This window comes from Colias philodice, chromosome 8 (genome assembly GCF_061535455.1).
Source record: "Colias philodice isolate Cphi_HAF_F1 chromosome 8, ilColPhil1 Martin Lab GWU primary, whole genome shotgun sequence".
Classification (NCBI taxonomy): Eukaryota; Metazoa; Arthropoda; class Insecta; order Lepidoptera; family Pieridae; genus Colias; species Colias philodice.
The window spans coordinates 5515920-5533462 of NC_143093.1; the positions used below are offsets into that span (position 1 = coordinate 5515920).

Sequence of the window (17543 nt, forward strand, 5' to 3'; positions counted from 1 at the left end):
ATAATTAACCACATAACTCATAAAAGGTCCTTAATACTTCCTCATAGCACAGAATAATAACTAGTAGCTAGCTACTCAGAGTAGAAACGTTGGTAGCCCGTAGGAGTAAATGTAAATGAATGAACAATGTTGATTTGAGTTTGAATTTGAAAAAAAAAATCACATTTTTTTACCTGTGAAGTACCGACATAATGGGGAATTTTTAAATCTTATTTTTTATTCAGAATTGAAAAAAATTCTGCCTGGTGGAAACTGTAACTTGGATTATCTAGATTTACCGAACTTTGACTTTGAGAAGTATAAGATGCTCAACAAAACTAAATATATTCTATACTATCTAATAAAATTTATTTGAAAGCACATTTTAGACTTTCGCCAATGACTACTTATCAATATATTTATGTGGGAGATTTAGCTAAACAAGCAGTAATGTTTACAAAAAAAAAAAGATCTACTTTAACTTTATATCCCAATAAAAAACACAAATAGGTAGTACCTACACAGACACACTGCGTTATTATAAAAATAAGTAGGTGGAGCATAATTTAAAACCAAAACCTGAGGATTCTAACAACTTGCTAACCACAAAGAAAATAAAACAAAACATAAAAAATAAATAATATTTATTCATTCACACATTTAAAATGCATCGTTCAACAGATCATTTTGATTATAATATAACATGTACATTAAATTAAATTAGTTGTTTTATTTATATCAGTACATTGTACATTGCAATTGTAACAAAATTGTAAAAATTTTATGCGGTAACTTAAAGTTAAGGCACTTGGTATTTAGCTGTTCGAGAACTTCATTTCAATATAGTTAGGTACGATATATTTAATTATTACAGTTTTTCTTATAAGGAATAAACATCTTTAAATATTCAACATTTGTGGCATATATTATTAGTTTTATACAAAAATAAACTCTATTTCATTGTAAAACAGTTTTTGGCGCGTGATTAGGATTTTATATTATCCTCTGAAAATTCTGCAGTGTTTCTTCTTTTCTCTCATTCAACTTAATTAGTAAAATTCTAATTATTATCTTTTTATAAATCCATTAAAACAACAAATTTTCACATGACTTATTAGCAGGCAATTGTAATAATATATCTCCTAATTATAAATTAGTCTTTACTTAAATTAAAATTGACTGGATAAAAAATGATGAATAGTATCATAGGTAGTATTTAGTCTATCGTTTGTAGGGAGCCTTGCGGTATCTACCACGCTCTTCTTCGTCGCGGACGTCCAAGTAATGACTGAAGACCACTGCCCATAGGTAGAGGTAAATACCTAGAAATGAATGTATAATATTTTTAAAATTTTAGTCTTACTTATACTGATGATTTGCAAGTAATCTAGAGGTGTAGGTATCGAAATTCGTTATGAATACGGAATAGCAATAATGTTAAGTTTGCAACATATTTTGTACAGGCGCTTATAATTTATATTTTAAATTGATAACCTTGTTCAATAAGAGACAAAGCAGTTTACGAATTTATTTATTTATTGAAAATATTCATAATATTTTCAATACATTTTCTCACAATATTTCCTTGTAAACAGAAGTAATTAAAACTTAAGTACTGTTTACAAGGAAACAATCATATGAAATGGTAGAGCCAAGTAGGTTCGTCTTTTCGTGAATACTTACATAAATAGATAAGTCCACCGATTAATATACACGTAGCAAGAATGGCGTGATCCTGTTCATCCAGATAGTACGTGATGGAGGTGTGAAGAACACTGATCAACAGACCAATTGCCAGAACTATACCCAGCACTACCCATGGCAGCATTAACCAGGACCGTCTCTGTAATTTTAGAATGATTATTTTTGTTAGTCTGTTAAAATACTTTATTGGTGCGCTATCGACATACATAATAGTGCATGCAAAACATTGCAATAAGAACCAATATTGTGCATTTTCATCCAATCAAGTCTATGAAATTTAAAGATTTCACTAACGATGTGATGAGAAATGGTGACGAATAAATGAGTGATTATAATATAGGTATTTTTATTTTAACTTAAACATCCACTATGCACATCGCTCAATCAACAAGAGGGATATTACACTTTATCTAAATTACAATCATCTAAATTACGTGAGATAAAGTGTACTACAATTATATGTGCCAATACTTCAAAATCTTACCGAGTACGATGTCTTCACACCGAGTGAACAAAAATTAATATTTAGTACGATACATGAATATATTTCAATAAATCATTACATAAAAACTAAACATATTGGTAAGCATAATTAGTAATTACCTTTAGAACTGCTACTATGAGAAGTCCACATATAAGGATCGTAAAGCACAGGTTGACAGTGAGTATAATTCTTGGAACTGAAATGAACATAAATATTAGATTAGGCATCTTTATTCCCACACCCGCGCACTAGATTCCCTTATACCGTGGGAATGAAGGAAATACAAAGTTAACTAAAATCAAACAAATTTCTCTCTATGGCTTGGCTGGAGCTTTATAGAAGGATGAAAATTTCATCATAAATTAGATACTGAATAATGTATTTTGAATGAGGGGATAGGTACCGTACATGAAATAATTGATTATAGTACAAACTTTTAAAACTACATATTATTTATATACCTACGTATAATTTATTTTGGAATTTAATTTTAGAAAACGTTCTCACGGAAACGGGAAACTCTTTCATCTATAAATATCTTACTGAGCTACTCCGAAGTGTCGTAGATTTAGGTAGAGATATTTTGATTATTAGATACTTACTATCCATGTCAGCGAGCTTTTTGTCAAAGTCCTCAGCGAATATGAAAGTCCTGTAGGAAACATTGTGTTTGTTGGCCACCCATATTGTGATGATCGTAATGATTGATAGAATTATGCCTAATGTGGCCGTTATTAGGGTGCCGGTGCGGGTGGACGCACAGCAACAACATCTTTGTAAGCGCTTCATTTTGATTCTTTTATTTATATTATTTCTTTTAAAATATCATAAGCTCGTTAGCTTGCTTTACCGTATCATGGTTTCTGAAAAGAAGAAAATAATAGTAAATACACACTGATTGAATGTTTTCACATTGATTGTATATAAATGGTTGAGTTGAAAAAAATGTAGAGTTAGAAATTGTAGAGTTTTACATTTATCAATATTTTACATCATTCATGAAATTTATTTAAACATGAAACATTATTAATATTTGCTAAACAATTGGTAGGTAGAGTTCAATAATAATATCTATGGCTAACATAATTTACGATTGATGAAATACAATAAATCATCTCAATATTTTGATACTTCGGCGAAGTTCGCAAACGAATAAAACTTTTTCAATTAGCCTTTCAAATTGAACTGAATCGGAAGTCCTGACTTTAGAGTTCACTATATTGCGTCGTGAATATTGTGATTCAATGTTTTTTCAGCGCATTTAGTTATTTATGTATTATCTAAATAATATGTTATGCTTATTTCTTCGATTAGAGTCATTCATAACTCAGGTACAGACTATTCACCTAAAAACAATGTTACTTATAAAATTAATATTACGTAAAAGGCAAATATGTATCATAAATATTACTTAACCGCTCATATGCTTTGCGCAACCACAGTTGCAAAAATAAAATACGCTAAATAGCTTGCAAAAAAAATAAAGGTAGCCTACTTTGCTAGTGCTCTGGAACGTGCGCCGCGCGTTCGACGCACCGCTATTAAAACTTAATTTATGACTTCCGCGAGAGGAGTACTTCAAATATATTGACTGTAATCGATTGCTATTGTAATAATACTATACAAAACTGTGTTATTTTTACAATATATGATTACCGTATACCTTAAAAAGTTATGAAATTGTCTAAAGTCTACTAACTTTTAAAGTCGTCTTTATTACATATTTATTACAACGGTCACTAAAATATTACTTTATAACAATAAAACACATGTTAGCGAATAATCTGGTAAGTAAACACGAGTAGAAATCAATAAAATACAACAATTACGGCATATTTTAACACTTCCTTGTAAGACACGTAAGATACAAACTAAGATATTCCCAAAATTCTGTTTGAAAGGTTGGTAGTACTGGGTAGAAATAGACGAATCAATTAGTTGTCTTTGGTTTAAATACGTTAAAATTAGACTCTGAGAGTATGAAATAGAGTTTATAATCAATTGAAATAAGAAAGTCGCTTTGCAACCACAGTTGCGCGAAACAAGATTCTCGATCGTGTTTTTGCAACTGTGGATGCGCGTAGCTAAGTAAGGGGTCATTTTTTTTTTCTCAAGCATATGAGCGGTTAATGGGATTTGTAATGTTAGTGGAGAGTGTGTCATTAGAAATACCAATGAAACATATTATAATAAAAGTAGTGGTTAACACGTGATTAAGAACATGGAATGTTTTTATGGGCGACACGTCTCTAAAACAATTTATATTCAAACACCGGATCTAGAAGTTAGCTATCTAAATCACTAAACATTTAAATTCAAACTTTCTCTTTGAATGGCTAATTAGTGATGACATGATTAGGTATATCTATACTCTCTAACCACTGATTTGAATTATGTTTTGGTCGATGTTAGTTAATTGTTACTAGCATCAATCTTAATTGAAGTCGTCATAGTTCAAATTTAACAAATCAGTTAAATGTATTATCAAACAAGATATTAAAAGAAACATGTACTTTTTTAAAATACAAACTTCCTTTTCAAAATGAAAGTTTTCAAGGAACATACGCATTAGGTAGTATTTGTAAAAACTGTTACAACAAAACTTATAGTTTCATAACACAGACATACATTTTGTAGCTGGTCATCGGTCAACCTATAAGTAGAGTTGTGAGGAATGACGTCGATTATTGACTAAAAGCTCTAATTCGGGACAGGAATGCGCTACGAATGTATTATACGGGATGACTATTGCGAAATTATAATGTGTTTCTGATGCCTACTGATTACCCAATCTGGAACGATTTGAAACTATTTTAAAACTCCCCAACTACATGTGCCGCAAATTATGATTGTACTATTTTCTTACTAACAGTAGGTACGAGAATTATGAAATATCGTCGTAAAGTACATCTTTTTATCGTTGCATAGGTACCTACCTATTTATATTTTAAGCTTTACGTTAACCAGACAAAATAGCTAACATTTAGAATAGACAAATGTTGTGCTTGACTTTTTATGACTATCTGTAAAGGTTTCAGGAACCATGTTTCTTACATTTTCGACCTATATTATTGTATGATAAAACATTTGGTTCCATTGTGTTAACCTTGACCTGGCCTATATTTTACAACAAAACCCTAATGTTACGGCAAACATCTTTATAGCTACCGTGGCACAGATTTTCCGCAGCCCGCACCCAAGCTTTTATAACCCATTACCAGTACATAGTTTATATTAGGAAAAACAGTCTCAATTTACAACTACCTACATATTGTAATATATAAAAACGTATGGGTTTGTATGAAATGTGATTACACAACATGATAATGAAAGTAATATACAATAAATAACTCATACTATAAATAAAGGAGAAAATTAGTACTCATTCAAGGAAAAGCTCTCACCTCTTCTAATTATTTATTTATTTTTAAACTGAATCGACATCAGTAGGTACAAATTTCGATTTAATATTAATATTCAGAATTAGACATTATCATTAACCTTTTCGTATTTTCCTTATACGAGGAAATTAAAGACATACTAGACTGTAGACTGTAGTATCTAACCAAAATGGATTGCCATCAATTAACTTAAACTCTGTATACATATGAACATCTGTACCATAAATTACATCAGAACAGTATGTAGTATGTACAATGGTTAGTGATGCACAGCGGGGCACAAACACAGGCCCTTTGTTTGACATTATTGCGCAACACTTGATGACTACAGTAGTAAAACCGGTACCATTCATTACATAACGTATGAATGTCTGATGAATGCGCGATTAGTGGGTTTTTGTTTTGTTTGAAATTCTCTGTACAATGTGTTTAGAATGTGGAACACCTGGTACAGTAAATGGCGTTTGATAAAAAAAAAAACTATATTGGTAGGATTTAGTTAAGAACCAAGTTTCAAAAGCATTTTTAGCATTTATGTAAGTTTTCAATGTAATGTAGAGTAGGACCAACACATAATGTCATTTAAGTACCTATTGTAAATCAAGCTTATTTCTTAGTCCATAAATTATTCATAATTCAATGAAACGGTACCAAAGGTTAGAGATTAAATTCGAAAAGCTATCTTACGTGTGATTAAAGCCATGTTTTACATATGTTGTGTAAAGTGATTCGATAAAAATATAACCATGCACTTGGCAACGACAGATTTCATTCATAGATCAAAGAGGTGCTTCACTCTGAGTCTTGGCGCTACTTTGAAGGTCAACGTTTTGTTCCGAGAACTAGCCGCTTACTGTGTCATTGCCGTCTAAACAGATTAACTGGTACACGTAGACGCGGAAGTGTATAAACCTTTTGCAGAATGAGTAACACCTTAATTGTGCCTTAATTAAAATTCATCCCAATAACTACCTATAAGCTTGGTTCACTCTATTCACACACGGATCAAATTATACCAAATTACCTACGGATGGTTGAAACCTCGTTAAACATGAGAGTTGTAAAAGTAAAAACAAAAAAAAATATATCTACATAATTGGCCCATTATCCGCGGGTTGGTACGAATTAGAATAGGCAAATGGTTTTTCGCTTTAATTGAAACATAAAGAAACAAATCAAATCATACTTTTTATACTATTCATTTAAGGCTAACTAACAAATAGAGTCTCTTCATTGTGGATAATGCCCTAACCATTTTGAACCCTCTTTTGTTACATAACTCTCAAAGAAACCCAGGAGGACAAAGGAGTATTTTCCAGGGTCTACATCTTCATTAATTAGTCAATATCATCGAAATTGTTTCTATAAATATAACACACACCTTCGCACTTATAATAACAATGATCCAAATAAAAATTAAAAAAGGTATGTGCAAAGTATTTTGTGTGGTTTATATTTAGTACTGTCTCACCGATATTAAGTTACTTAAACCGTAATAGACTACAGGCCCATGTTGAAAAAATTATGGGTCATTTGAACCACCAGCTGACCTATCTAGAATGATATAAGAGCATAAAATAATAAGATTCAGCACTATGACGTCACTTGTAAGCTGTCCACCTGAGTGCAGATGAGAATTCGAAGGTTCAGGTAGAGATTTTCTCCCCTTGTCTCCATGATTTTTGTACGGCGTTGCGGAATAATGGCTTAAAAGCAGTATAGAAATAGTATGACACAGATGCCGTACAAAAATGGTGGTCCACAAAGTCGGAATTTATTTTTATTTTTCGACAGTTGCCGGGGTAAATTTGGTCATTTGATTTTGTACGGCATCTGTGTCATACTATTTCTATACTACTTTTAATCAATTATTCCGCAACGCCGTACAAAAATCATGGAGACAAGGGGAGAAAATCTCTACCTGAACCTTCGAATTCTCATCTGCACTCAGGTGGACAGCTTACAAGTGACGTCATACTGCTGAATCTTATTATTTTATGCTCTTATATCATTCTAGATAGGTCAGGTGGTGGGTCAAATGACCCATAATTTTTTCAACACGGGCCTGTAGTCTATAATACGGTCACATGCAGTACCTACGCTTCTGTTATCAAACAAAAATATACGTGATAGAACGTTTAATTAAAATAAAACATTGACACTAAAGATACTACTACTGATAAACCTTTTTAAAAAGAAAATTAGGTGCCTATATGTTACACGTAAGTTTATTCTATAGGTACCTATGTAATTGAACAATGAAAACTTTATGAAAAATGCTCAGTTTCTCAATCAACAGCGTTAGAATTAAATGACTATTTAAATGAAGGTTATGAAGGTAAATTAAATACTTAAGTTCAATAATAAACAAATAACTTGACATATTTAAACCTATATTATACAGTAGGTAGTTGTTTACTTCTTCATAATACATTAACTCATAAACGCATGTCAGTGTCATCGTTGATAATTGATTAACTGTAACCTTGTTGATTCCCAGTTTCCCTCCCACATAAAAATAGGTACAGCGATACAGTTAAGTTGAGATTCATACAGTTTGTTCTGAGTAATACTAAGATGTAGAAAAATCTACTTTTTTTCTTACATATAAGTACTTATATGCTACAGGCTATATAGGCTACAGTTCCTATTTGCACCGATAGACAATCTATTATTTTTGCATGTGTTAAAGATACATACATTATGTTAATATTACAATACAATTATATCCGCAAGCACAACATTTCCAATAATAAAATTTATAAAGTAATGAATTAAGATTACATCCGTCTTTTTGATTGTGTACTACATACTAAGTGCTTAATAATTGCCTATGTTAACGAAGAAATTTAAAAAAATTAAGAAAATAATCTGAAGAATCCTAGAAGATCATTCGCGTTTATCTTTGATCGGATCGAAGGTTAGCATTTAGCGGACGATGACGTCATGCCAACAACTAGGTACTCACGTCGTCTGTAGGCTACACATACACATGAAATATGTAAATTGTAAACAATGCCACAATGAATTAAATAAACTTTTAATAAAGTATGCAGATGTTTTCATCTTTTTTACGTTTTTGTACAGAATGCATATCTCTTAGCCATATCACAGCCTGCCATACTTAAAAGAATAAACATTCATCGTTATCAGCAAAAAGATAGGCAAGAAAAAGAAAATAGTATGTATTTCTTCTTGATTTCTTGCAAAAACTTAATGAAGAATGACTTAAGAATGACGTCTCTAACAACCAGTACCAATAACTGTTATCAAATTAAATATATTTTGTTATTGAAAGTTAATATTTATACATTGACGATTTAATACAATTAGTCATAAAACAAAATGAGCTCATAAGCATTAATCAGTACCAGGAGACCACAAACACGTAGGTAATGGTAATGACATTGACAGTTGTACGCAAAATCAACTCCAAGCCCGTACATGGTCGTAGACCTCGAGAATTACCGTGTAACATTGACTATGCATCAAGGTTAGCAACTTCAGTTTTGGTTATTATATAATTTTTTCCTGCATCGTTGTTCAATTTTTCGAGCTTTTATACCAATAATTGCAGAGAGATTAAGAAAAGTAAGAGTTGCAATACAATGCCTTATACCAATAGACCAATATTGTAGAAAATACTTATTCAACAATTGTAAACAACCATTATCAACTATTGCCTGTAAATTGTCATACTACTTATATCATTGTTCCGCTCAATATCGGAAAATTCATTAAAAAAACATTCGTTCATTAAAAGGAGCTTTAACAATGATGCCGAATTGCATCCAATAAGTAGACCCTTATCCATGGTGACATCATTCGTTACAGTAATATTGTGATGTGTAATCCAATACGCAATATAAGTGAGTCACGCCTAAGAAAAGGTCCCAAGGTCCGGCATCAGGGTTTTCGGGAGAACTTTAAGTACATAGTACTAAGATAAATAAAAACTAAATGAATTACATCATTTTTAAGTTTTTGAAATGGTTGTGAACATATATGTAATTTATTTATATATATTAATTAACATAATACATAAAATATGTTCATATTACTCCGAGCTCTACATTACAATTATACATTTGGTGGGCTATACAACTGCAGATAAATTTTATGATGTAGGTAAAGCTGATGTTTTTTGGTTAAAACTTTAAATCATTCAGCAATAAGAATTATTTTAATATGCTTAATCATTATTTTATATTAACGTGTATACAGTCAGCAGATGTTGAATTTTAAATAGATGTCAATGACCGATAATCAATTTTCATAGTCTAGCAAACAATGGCTCCTTTTATTTTTTAATTTACACACAAACTGAGTAACGAATTCGTTCATTAGAAAACCAGCAGATAAACGTAAACTAGGTTAAATTAATGTTTGATAGTGGGCCTACTTTCAGAATGAAGAAGTTATCTTCTATATCTAATTATGTTTACTTGTACTGACAAAAAAGGTAAGACCACAACACATTATTTTTGTAACACCTACTTGAACAGAATTTTTACTGATATTATGATTGTATGATTTCGACTATTAACAAAATTTGCATTAAAAATCTTTAATTTACACAATGATGGGCATTTGTATGTCTTTTGTATTAAAGATATCCCGTATGCAGCTGACCTAAGCGTACAATGATTGCAACGGGTTGTTGATGTTAGTAGAGCCATCTATGGTTCCACCCATATATGGTTAGTAGGAAGGCATGAGGCTGCGAACACCAAGAATCCCACACGTCTACATTTGGTACCTACTGTTAGAAACGTCGTTATATTGGTCAGGTGTGATAAAAAATGTACATAAAGACAGTCGTACTTATTTCTTTAAATCATCTTGAATTGGCGTATTATTTCTATTGAATTTTCAACTGTTAAGGCACGATTTCACAGATTATATAAAAAGTTATTGGTATCGACGATTTGTTTATAATAAATTTAAATATACATATATTTCAATCACCTACTTCATATTTATAGATTTACTGAATGTAAACAATGTATTTTAACACAATAAATGTATCGAAACAAAACAACAGAACCTAAGATATGTTATAATGTGTATAAATACTTGATATTGCGTAAATTGGTTAATGCTTTAACAGATTACGATAAAAAGCATCGTGGGCAGGGGATCTCTCCCACACTGATGGTTTCTAACGTTCAACATAGATCGAAAAATATCGATTTAATATTGTGGTTAATGAAACAGTCCCTCAAAATATCTATAGCTTACCTTTATTTTTATTTATGAAGTATTAAGAAGTATATTTTAGATTGTAGAATTATTCATACAGTCAAAAAAGAAATAGAGTTAACTTGTTTCCTCAATAATATAATTAAAAATTACCTTTCAAAATTATAATATAATTAAAAATGTTTAACTTAAAATTGGATTTTAAAAGACATTTTAACGTTGCTTTTCATAAGAAAATTCTTTATCATATTTTAAGTCTTGAAGAGGTTAATTAACATTAATTAATATATTATCATTGTTACTTTTATAATAAAAATACATAGGTAATTGTTGAATGTTCTTATAAGTTTTTTACCTATTGATTTTCTTTAGTTAGAAATGTATTCTGTACTACAAAATAATATTTGAAAACAACAAATTAATTGAAGTACACGGTATATTGTAAAGTTTACTAAAAGAATGCCGGTCCAATCCAATTCCAGTAAAGATTACATTGAAAATGTAAGTAAAAATTAAAAACACAAGTAGGTAAATGTGGCTTATCTCACTCATCTATATTTATAACAAATTGCGCACGCGCTGTTTTTATGCCTTTCATATACCAACGTAGGAAGTAAACAAAGGTCTTAGAATAACTCATATGCACCGACATATTTTTATCTTAGTTTACTATAGTGATTTAACAACATAATATTTTAGGCCATTTCGCTCTACATTTCACCAAGACGCTACCGTATTTACCAATTCTTTAAAAATAACTTATGTCTCACACCGCTCAAGGGAAGGACGTAACCTATATTACGTATTCTGAAACGAATCAAGGTCTTCGTAGTAACTATAATCGAAAACTATTTAAATTACCGCCAAGACAAATGTTAATAGAGTTCGTACAATTAAATCTCTAATATTAAAAAAAATAGAGTTAATTTTTGCTACAAAAAAAAAATATAGAGAATAATTACCTCCAAGTTTAACCAGAGGAGCGGTACCGTAGTTAGCACTAACACACTGGGATTACTAGTAACGAAAACTGTTTAGCAAAGCACGAAACACAGCCCGTATTATTGCGCATCAACCGTACGTTTGTACCGGTCGTCGATGATCGTATGTCTGGACTATGAAAGCGCCTGACAATATTTGCCGTTCTTACAAGAGTGAGAGAGCGAGCGCTCGGATTATTTTGTATTGTCCATTAACACCCAATTAAAGGTTATATTTAACTAATCATTTAGTTATTAATTAAGAAAGAAAACATCATGCCTCTAAAAATATATGAGTCAAGTTTGTGGGAATCGTCGTATTGCAACCTCGATTTAATTTTGGAATAAATTGTAAAATTCATACGAATATTATGTGTATGTATTTTATTAGTTCACTCATTAAAATACATTTGTAATGTGATTTATTCGCAATTATTTAAATTTAGCAATAATATATTAATGTTTGTCAACATAGCTACAAAACTTTTATTTTACGAAACGAAATGTAGAGACTAGTGCTAGAGCACTTAGGCAAAATATTTTAGTTTTTTTAATTATGTCTAATTTTAAAATTTTATTCAAGAATGTACACTCACCGGCACGGAATCTTGGCCACTTCAAATTTCTGCGAAAAATTACACTATTTCTTTTCTACTACAAAATTCAATAAAAATTTCATCAAAACTAGTTAATTTAATGTTTTTACAAACTTTTAGTAATAACTTGAAGTTTATAAGAAGTACTACCGCGTAGATATGAATTAAAGAAGAATTTACGCTTTTCCTGTGAAATATAACTGATTTCTTAAAAAATGCACAAAAATTAGAAAAAAGCGTTTCCATAAAAAAAATTTAACCTTTTAATATTGGGTGTTTCCTTCTCTTGCCTTAAACACTGTTTGCATCCTTTCTGGCATACTCTAGAAGACATTATTGATGTCCACTTAAGCTATAGTGTACCAAACGGCCCCAGCTGTATTTCTAAGCTCATCCAACATTGGTTATGAGTTGGAATCAAACTTTATGTTTCTTTTAAGCATGTCCCAGATGTGTTCTATTGGATTAAGATCCGGGATACGAGCTGGCCACTACAATTTTTCAATAATAACCTCTTGAAGGTACTCTTATACGCATCGCACGACATGCGGACGTGCGTTATAGTGTATTTGTAGCAAATTTTCTGCAATGATAAACCTGTAATAGGGCTGAACATGTTCCTGGAGAATTTCCTCGATGTACCTGATCAAATTAAAGCCATTATCTACGATAACTAACTCCGTGCGAGCATCGGAACTTACACCTCCCCATACCATTATTGAGCCTCCATGAAAAATCGCCGTTTGAGTTGTGTTGATGGGTGAAAACCTCTCTTATCATTTCTTCTATACTGACTCTTGGCTATCAGAAGCTCGAAGAGTGCCTTGGTACTCATCTGTGAACACCACACGAGCGCACTGGCTGTGGGTCCAGTTTTCATGTTCTCGTGCAAAACGAAGACGTGCTTCTCTGTGATGTCTGAGGAGTTCTGGACGGCGTGCTGGTCTGCAAACCTTTAAATTAACTTCCTTCATTAGTCTTCTCACCGATTGCTCACTCACATTTATTGTCCTGGTCTTTTTGAGCCGATGGCGTATCTCAACAACTGTCAGAAAGTGATTTCTGAGTATCTTTTGAACAATAAACCGGTCTTCTCGAGCTGATGTGCACCTCATGCGTCCATTTCCTGGTCTGCACGTATAGCTGCCAGTCTCCTGGTATATTCTCCATACATAGTGCATCGCTGAACGTGGTACGTACTGTACATTAGGTACTTTATGTTGCGGCAGTCATTGGTCTATCATTTTGATGGCCCGCGCAGGTTGTTCAGATTTTATCGGCATTTTTTATTGTTTTTTATGATCATTGACTACAGCACAACACTAACAATATCTTAAAACGGCATAAACGATATCGTAAAAAGTTTAAAACGAACCATTCGTAACTTCGGCTTAACCGCACAAATCACAAATTTCGACTAAATCTTAAAAAGTGGTACAAGATTATTCTCAAACATAATGATTTCTGAACATAAAATTAAAGGAATAATATGTTAACATATCTGCATACAAAAAAATCGTGAAAAACACTTCAAACTTTTTTTATCGGCAAATTTGTAAGTGGCCAAGATTCCGTGCCGGTGAGTGTAGATGTCTATTAAAACAATGAACTGAATAAAACTTAAAATATTGTTAGATATTAAAGGCATCTTAAAAATTAATTATTAAAAACTGAGTGGATAGAAATACCATTATGGTCGTTGACCTTAGCCCGCCCACAAAAAAAGTAAAATGCCAAAATAAAATTTGACGTGATATAACCACGTGTCACTCTACAAAATGTTTTAAAATGTAGTTCTATATAAACAAATCATTTTTAAATAAAAATATTTAATCGTAAAAAATATCTCATGAAATGTAATAATGAATGTATTGTCATACATTGGGATGAGTTTACAATCTGAAGTCTGTTTATGGACTCTATTGGGCCTAATACGAACCATATTTGATGCAACTCTCTTCAAAGTTAATGCTAATTTAAAACAGGTGCCAATTGTATAAATATTATGCGTAAAGTATGTAGTAACTAAACGCTTTATATTCTGGAACATATCTTTATTGCAACAATACTCGTATTTATAAAACTTAAAAGTGTTTCCTACTTCTGATAACTTGAAAACTATTTGAGATTTGCATAGAGATTGCCTGTTTTATATAGAAACATTCTTAAGCTTTTACCAGTCACATGATATCCATATTAAAGCGATTACGTTATAGGTTAAACCAAGAATGAGAGGAATGGTATTGTTAATTTAACTTTATTATATCTGTAAATTAACGTTTAATGTATTTTTATTTTGAAGGTCGGGTTTCCTATTATCCACATTATCCATTATACATGTTTATGTCAATATGTAGGTACCTGAATAACGAGAATTAGACAATAATAATAAAACCCATTGCTAGTGAACATAATGTTTGAAAAAAAAGAATCCTTTTAGGTATGGCAAATGAGCATGCCACCTCAGTTATCTTCTGTGCCCGTACAGCGCTTTCTACGGACCATGGTCTCTGGCGTGATGCTGGTGCAATGCTTCACGGTGTACGTGTACCTCGCGTCCTACATTGTGCTACTCTATCCTGTATTCCTGGTACTTTACACTACTGTTTTTATAGAATAAACTTATCTTATGATGCTAGGTGCCTTGTGGAAAAGTTAAACTTAAATTAAGAAATTTTCCCGTATTTGAATACGGGACGTATATATTTTGATAAGAAATTATATTTTAAATGACTGCGTATTACACATAACAACTATTTAAGAATAGAGGGTGACAGAGAGAGAGAAAGAAATCATCACAATGTATAAGAAGTACTAAATTTTACAGTTTTACTTATGATTCATTGTTAAATACCTACTTGCTCCGTCCTATTTTATGGTTTCGTTATACAGATCAATACGATAATTACTAAATCAACTCAACTTGATAGCATTCCAATGAGTCAGTTATTCTTCATTTAAGAAACTGATCATGTAGGTCAGATGCGTTTGAGTGAGTTACTGATAAGTCAAAACAAACAATAAACAATTAGGTTCATTTAAACTTAAACGTTTGGTGGTTCAGTTTTTAACTTTTTGATTACAACCTCCGATTACAATACTTGTACGAAAATTTAATATCGGTTGTTTCTTAAATGAAGATATTATAATAATATAATACTTAGTAGTTTAGTGTAGTAGGTGGGAGCTTATATTATTGGCTCTTTACTTATCTTTAGGGTAGAGCAGCTACAATTTATTTGTTAATAACTTAGCTCTAGCATTAGAAAATGTAATGTGATGTCCAGTAGGCGGTAATTTTGATATTCATAGTTCGATGTAGTTTATCACCTTACAATAATGTAATTAATATATCACGAATGATCATTAAAATAGTGTGTAATCTTAAAAGTACGAGTATCCAAAAAAATGTTTAAATATATAAAGTTAGATGGTCAACATTGTATCTTGGTAACTGTAAACAGGAAGAACGTCCAACACTGGTCCTCCCATGGTTGTTATTAGCAGCAATACGAAAACTTTTATGTGAACTGACCAGTCTAGCTTTGGGTCTCGGTACATGCGTGTTGTTGGGACCAGCCAGACCGCCCTGCGTCAAATTCCTTATTTCAAAGATTTTCACCATTATGCCTGCTTTCTATATGTGGACGCTGGTTTTCAGGTACTACCTACCTATGTTGTTGTAGAATTTTTAATTAAATCATAAACAACAGGATCATTGCATTGTTAAATTGATAAAATTATTTTAATTATTAGTACCAAAAAATTATCTCATTTTTGCTGTTTCCTTTCAATGATTTGATTATGAATAATTCGAGGACAAGCCAATATCACTACGATTATTATCAACCAATTATATATATGTATTTCAGTTATTATCACAGCTTAAAAATGGCCGCGGCGTTCAAAACATTCCCTGTAAACTTACCGGCGAGCAATGACAACGACTGCGGTATTGAATTAGCTGTTCGAAGGCGCCGAACAAAATCGCTACTGGGGGAAGATCAATTACGAAGAAAACTCATTGCGAGCTTGTTAGTTAAAACACTGAGTAACATGTAATTAGAGTAAACAAGTAAACTTACTCAACAAACACTATCCTACAGTTTCAAAAGGAAAGTGACTGCTAGTTCTTTTTAATAGGTACTAATAATTCAGATGGATATTGTGAAACAAACTATACAGATTTCAGTAGGTTAATATACGTATACATGCTGTAGAATATTGCTGAGAGGTTCTATTTTAAGAAGGTTATTAATTATCATTTATACAACATGCCTTACGAATACTCCTTGTTCTTGTGGATGGCCTAATGTATAATTAATTGTAAAAGTTTATATTATATTTATTTATAGCTATGGCGAAAGACCGTCCACGGACGTAAATGCTAGTTACCAAAAAATTGAGAATTCCATTGCAAAACTGACAAATTTAAGCATAGAAGAGATCACTGGTCCCTTAGAAAGTTTTCAACCTGTATCAGTCACATCCAATAGAACCATGTCAGATATTGGAACGTATGAAGACTGGTTCGGTAGCGAAGTTGTAGTGCCACGTGATACAGATAGAATCTTAGAACAATTTGTTTTAATGCTGTTGCGTATTGGGGTATATTTGAAAAAAGAAAATGCAGATTCGACAAAGCTGTTTAACACCAACTCTACCATTTTGCCCAAGCAAGATACGATGCAGTGCAATCCAATATCAAATGAGGAAGCTGAAACACCACCTTCAGTTGGCAATAGTAGAGGTAGAATACAATCATACCTACGAGACTATCCAAATATTTTCATGAAGAAACCATCCGACCTGTTGCCCGAGACTCGTGCTGACCAAAACATTGAATCAGATGATACGACCTATGAAAATAATGATGAACTAAGACAATCAGAAAGCATGTCCTCAAATAAATCAACTCAGGAAATTTCATTGGATACAAAAGAAAGTTATCAAGGCAAGTCTGACGGCAATGAACAAAATGAAGAATTTCCTACTTTCTTACAAAATAAAGATGATGAAAAAGGTGAAATACAAGGTAATCTGTTAAAGTTGGATTCTAATGAGAGTGTTAAATCTGTTATTGAACGAATAAAGAATCGTGTTAATTTTACTCAAACATCTTCAAATGATTCTCAACGATCTGCAAACAGTACACTATCTCGGCATTCAACAAACAACCAGAACTCAACCAACTAAA

General features: G+C 31.8%; 2 protein-coding genes across 2 annotated transcripts; one reads left to right on the forward strand and one right to left on the reverse strand.

The window, feature by feature from the left end:
• Positions 1-606: 606 nt before the first annotated feature.
• On the reverse strand, positions 607-11891 carry LOC149486527 (uncharacterized). The gene is made up of 5 exons (XM_089698147.1): positions 11733-11891; positions 2770-3030; positions 2287-2363; positions 1663-1822; positions 607-1301 (listed from the first exon to the last, which is right to left on the reverse strand). The coding sequence occupies exons 2-5, from the start codon at positions 2954-2956 to the stop codon at positions 1201-1203; spliced, it is 525 nt and encodes a 174-aa protein (XP_089554273.1). The 5' UTR covers positions 2957-3030; positions 11733-11891; the 3' UTR covers positions 607-1200.
• Positions 11892-13984: 2093 nt separating this feature from the next.
• LOC149486528 (uncharacterized) lies at positions 13985-17542 on the forward strand. Its single transcript, XM_089697885.1, has 5 exons — positions 13985-14331; positions 14787-14936; positions 15811-16007; positions 16219-16380; positions 16702-17542. Exons 1-5 carry the CDS (start codon positions 14209-14211, stop codon positions 17540-17542), a joined length of 1473 nt encoding a protein of 490 aa, XP_089554011.1. The 5' UTR covers positions 13985-14208.
• The last annotated feature ends 1 nt before the right edge of the window (position 17543 follows it).

Coding starts and splice junctions, on each gene's coding strand:
- LOC149486527 (XM_089698147.1), bottom strand. CDS start 2,956: ATGAAGCGCTTACAAAGATGTTGTTGCTGTGCGTCCACCCGCACCGGC. Junction 2,364..2,769: donor AAAGCTCGCTGACATGGATA/GTAAGTATCTAA, acceptor TGTTCATTTCAG/TTCCAAGAATTATACTCACT. Junction 1,823..2,286: donor TCATAGTAGCAGTTCTAAAG/GTAATTACTAAT, acceptor CTAAAATTACAG/AGACGGTCCTGGTTAATGCT.
- LOC149486528 (XM_089697885.1), top strand. CDS start 14,209: ATGAATGTATTGTCATACATTGGGATGAGTTTACAATCTGAAGTCTGT. Junction 14,937..15,810: donor TACTCTATCCTGTATTCCTG/GTACTTTACACT, acceptor AACTGTAAACAG/GAAGAACGTCCAACACTGGT. Junction 16,008..16,218: donor ATGTGGACGCTGGTTTTCAG/GTACTACCTACC, acceptor TATGTATTTCAG/TTATTATCACAGCTTAAAAA.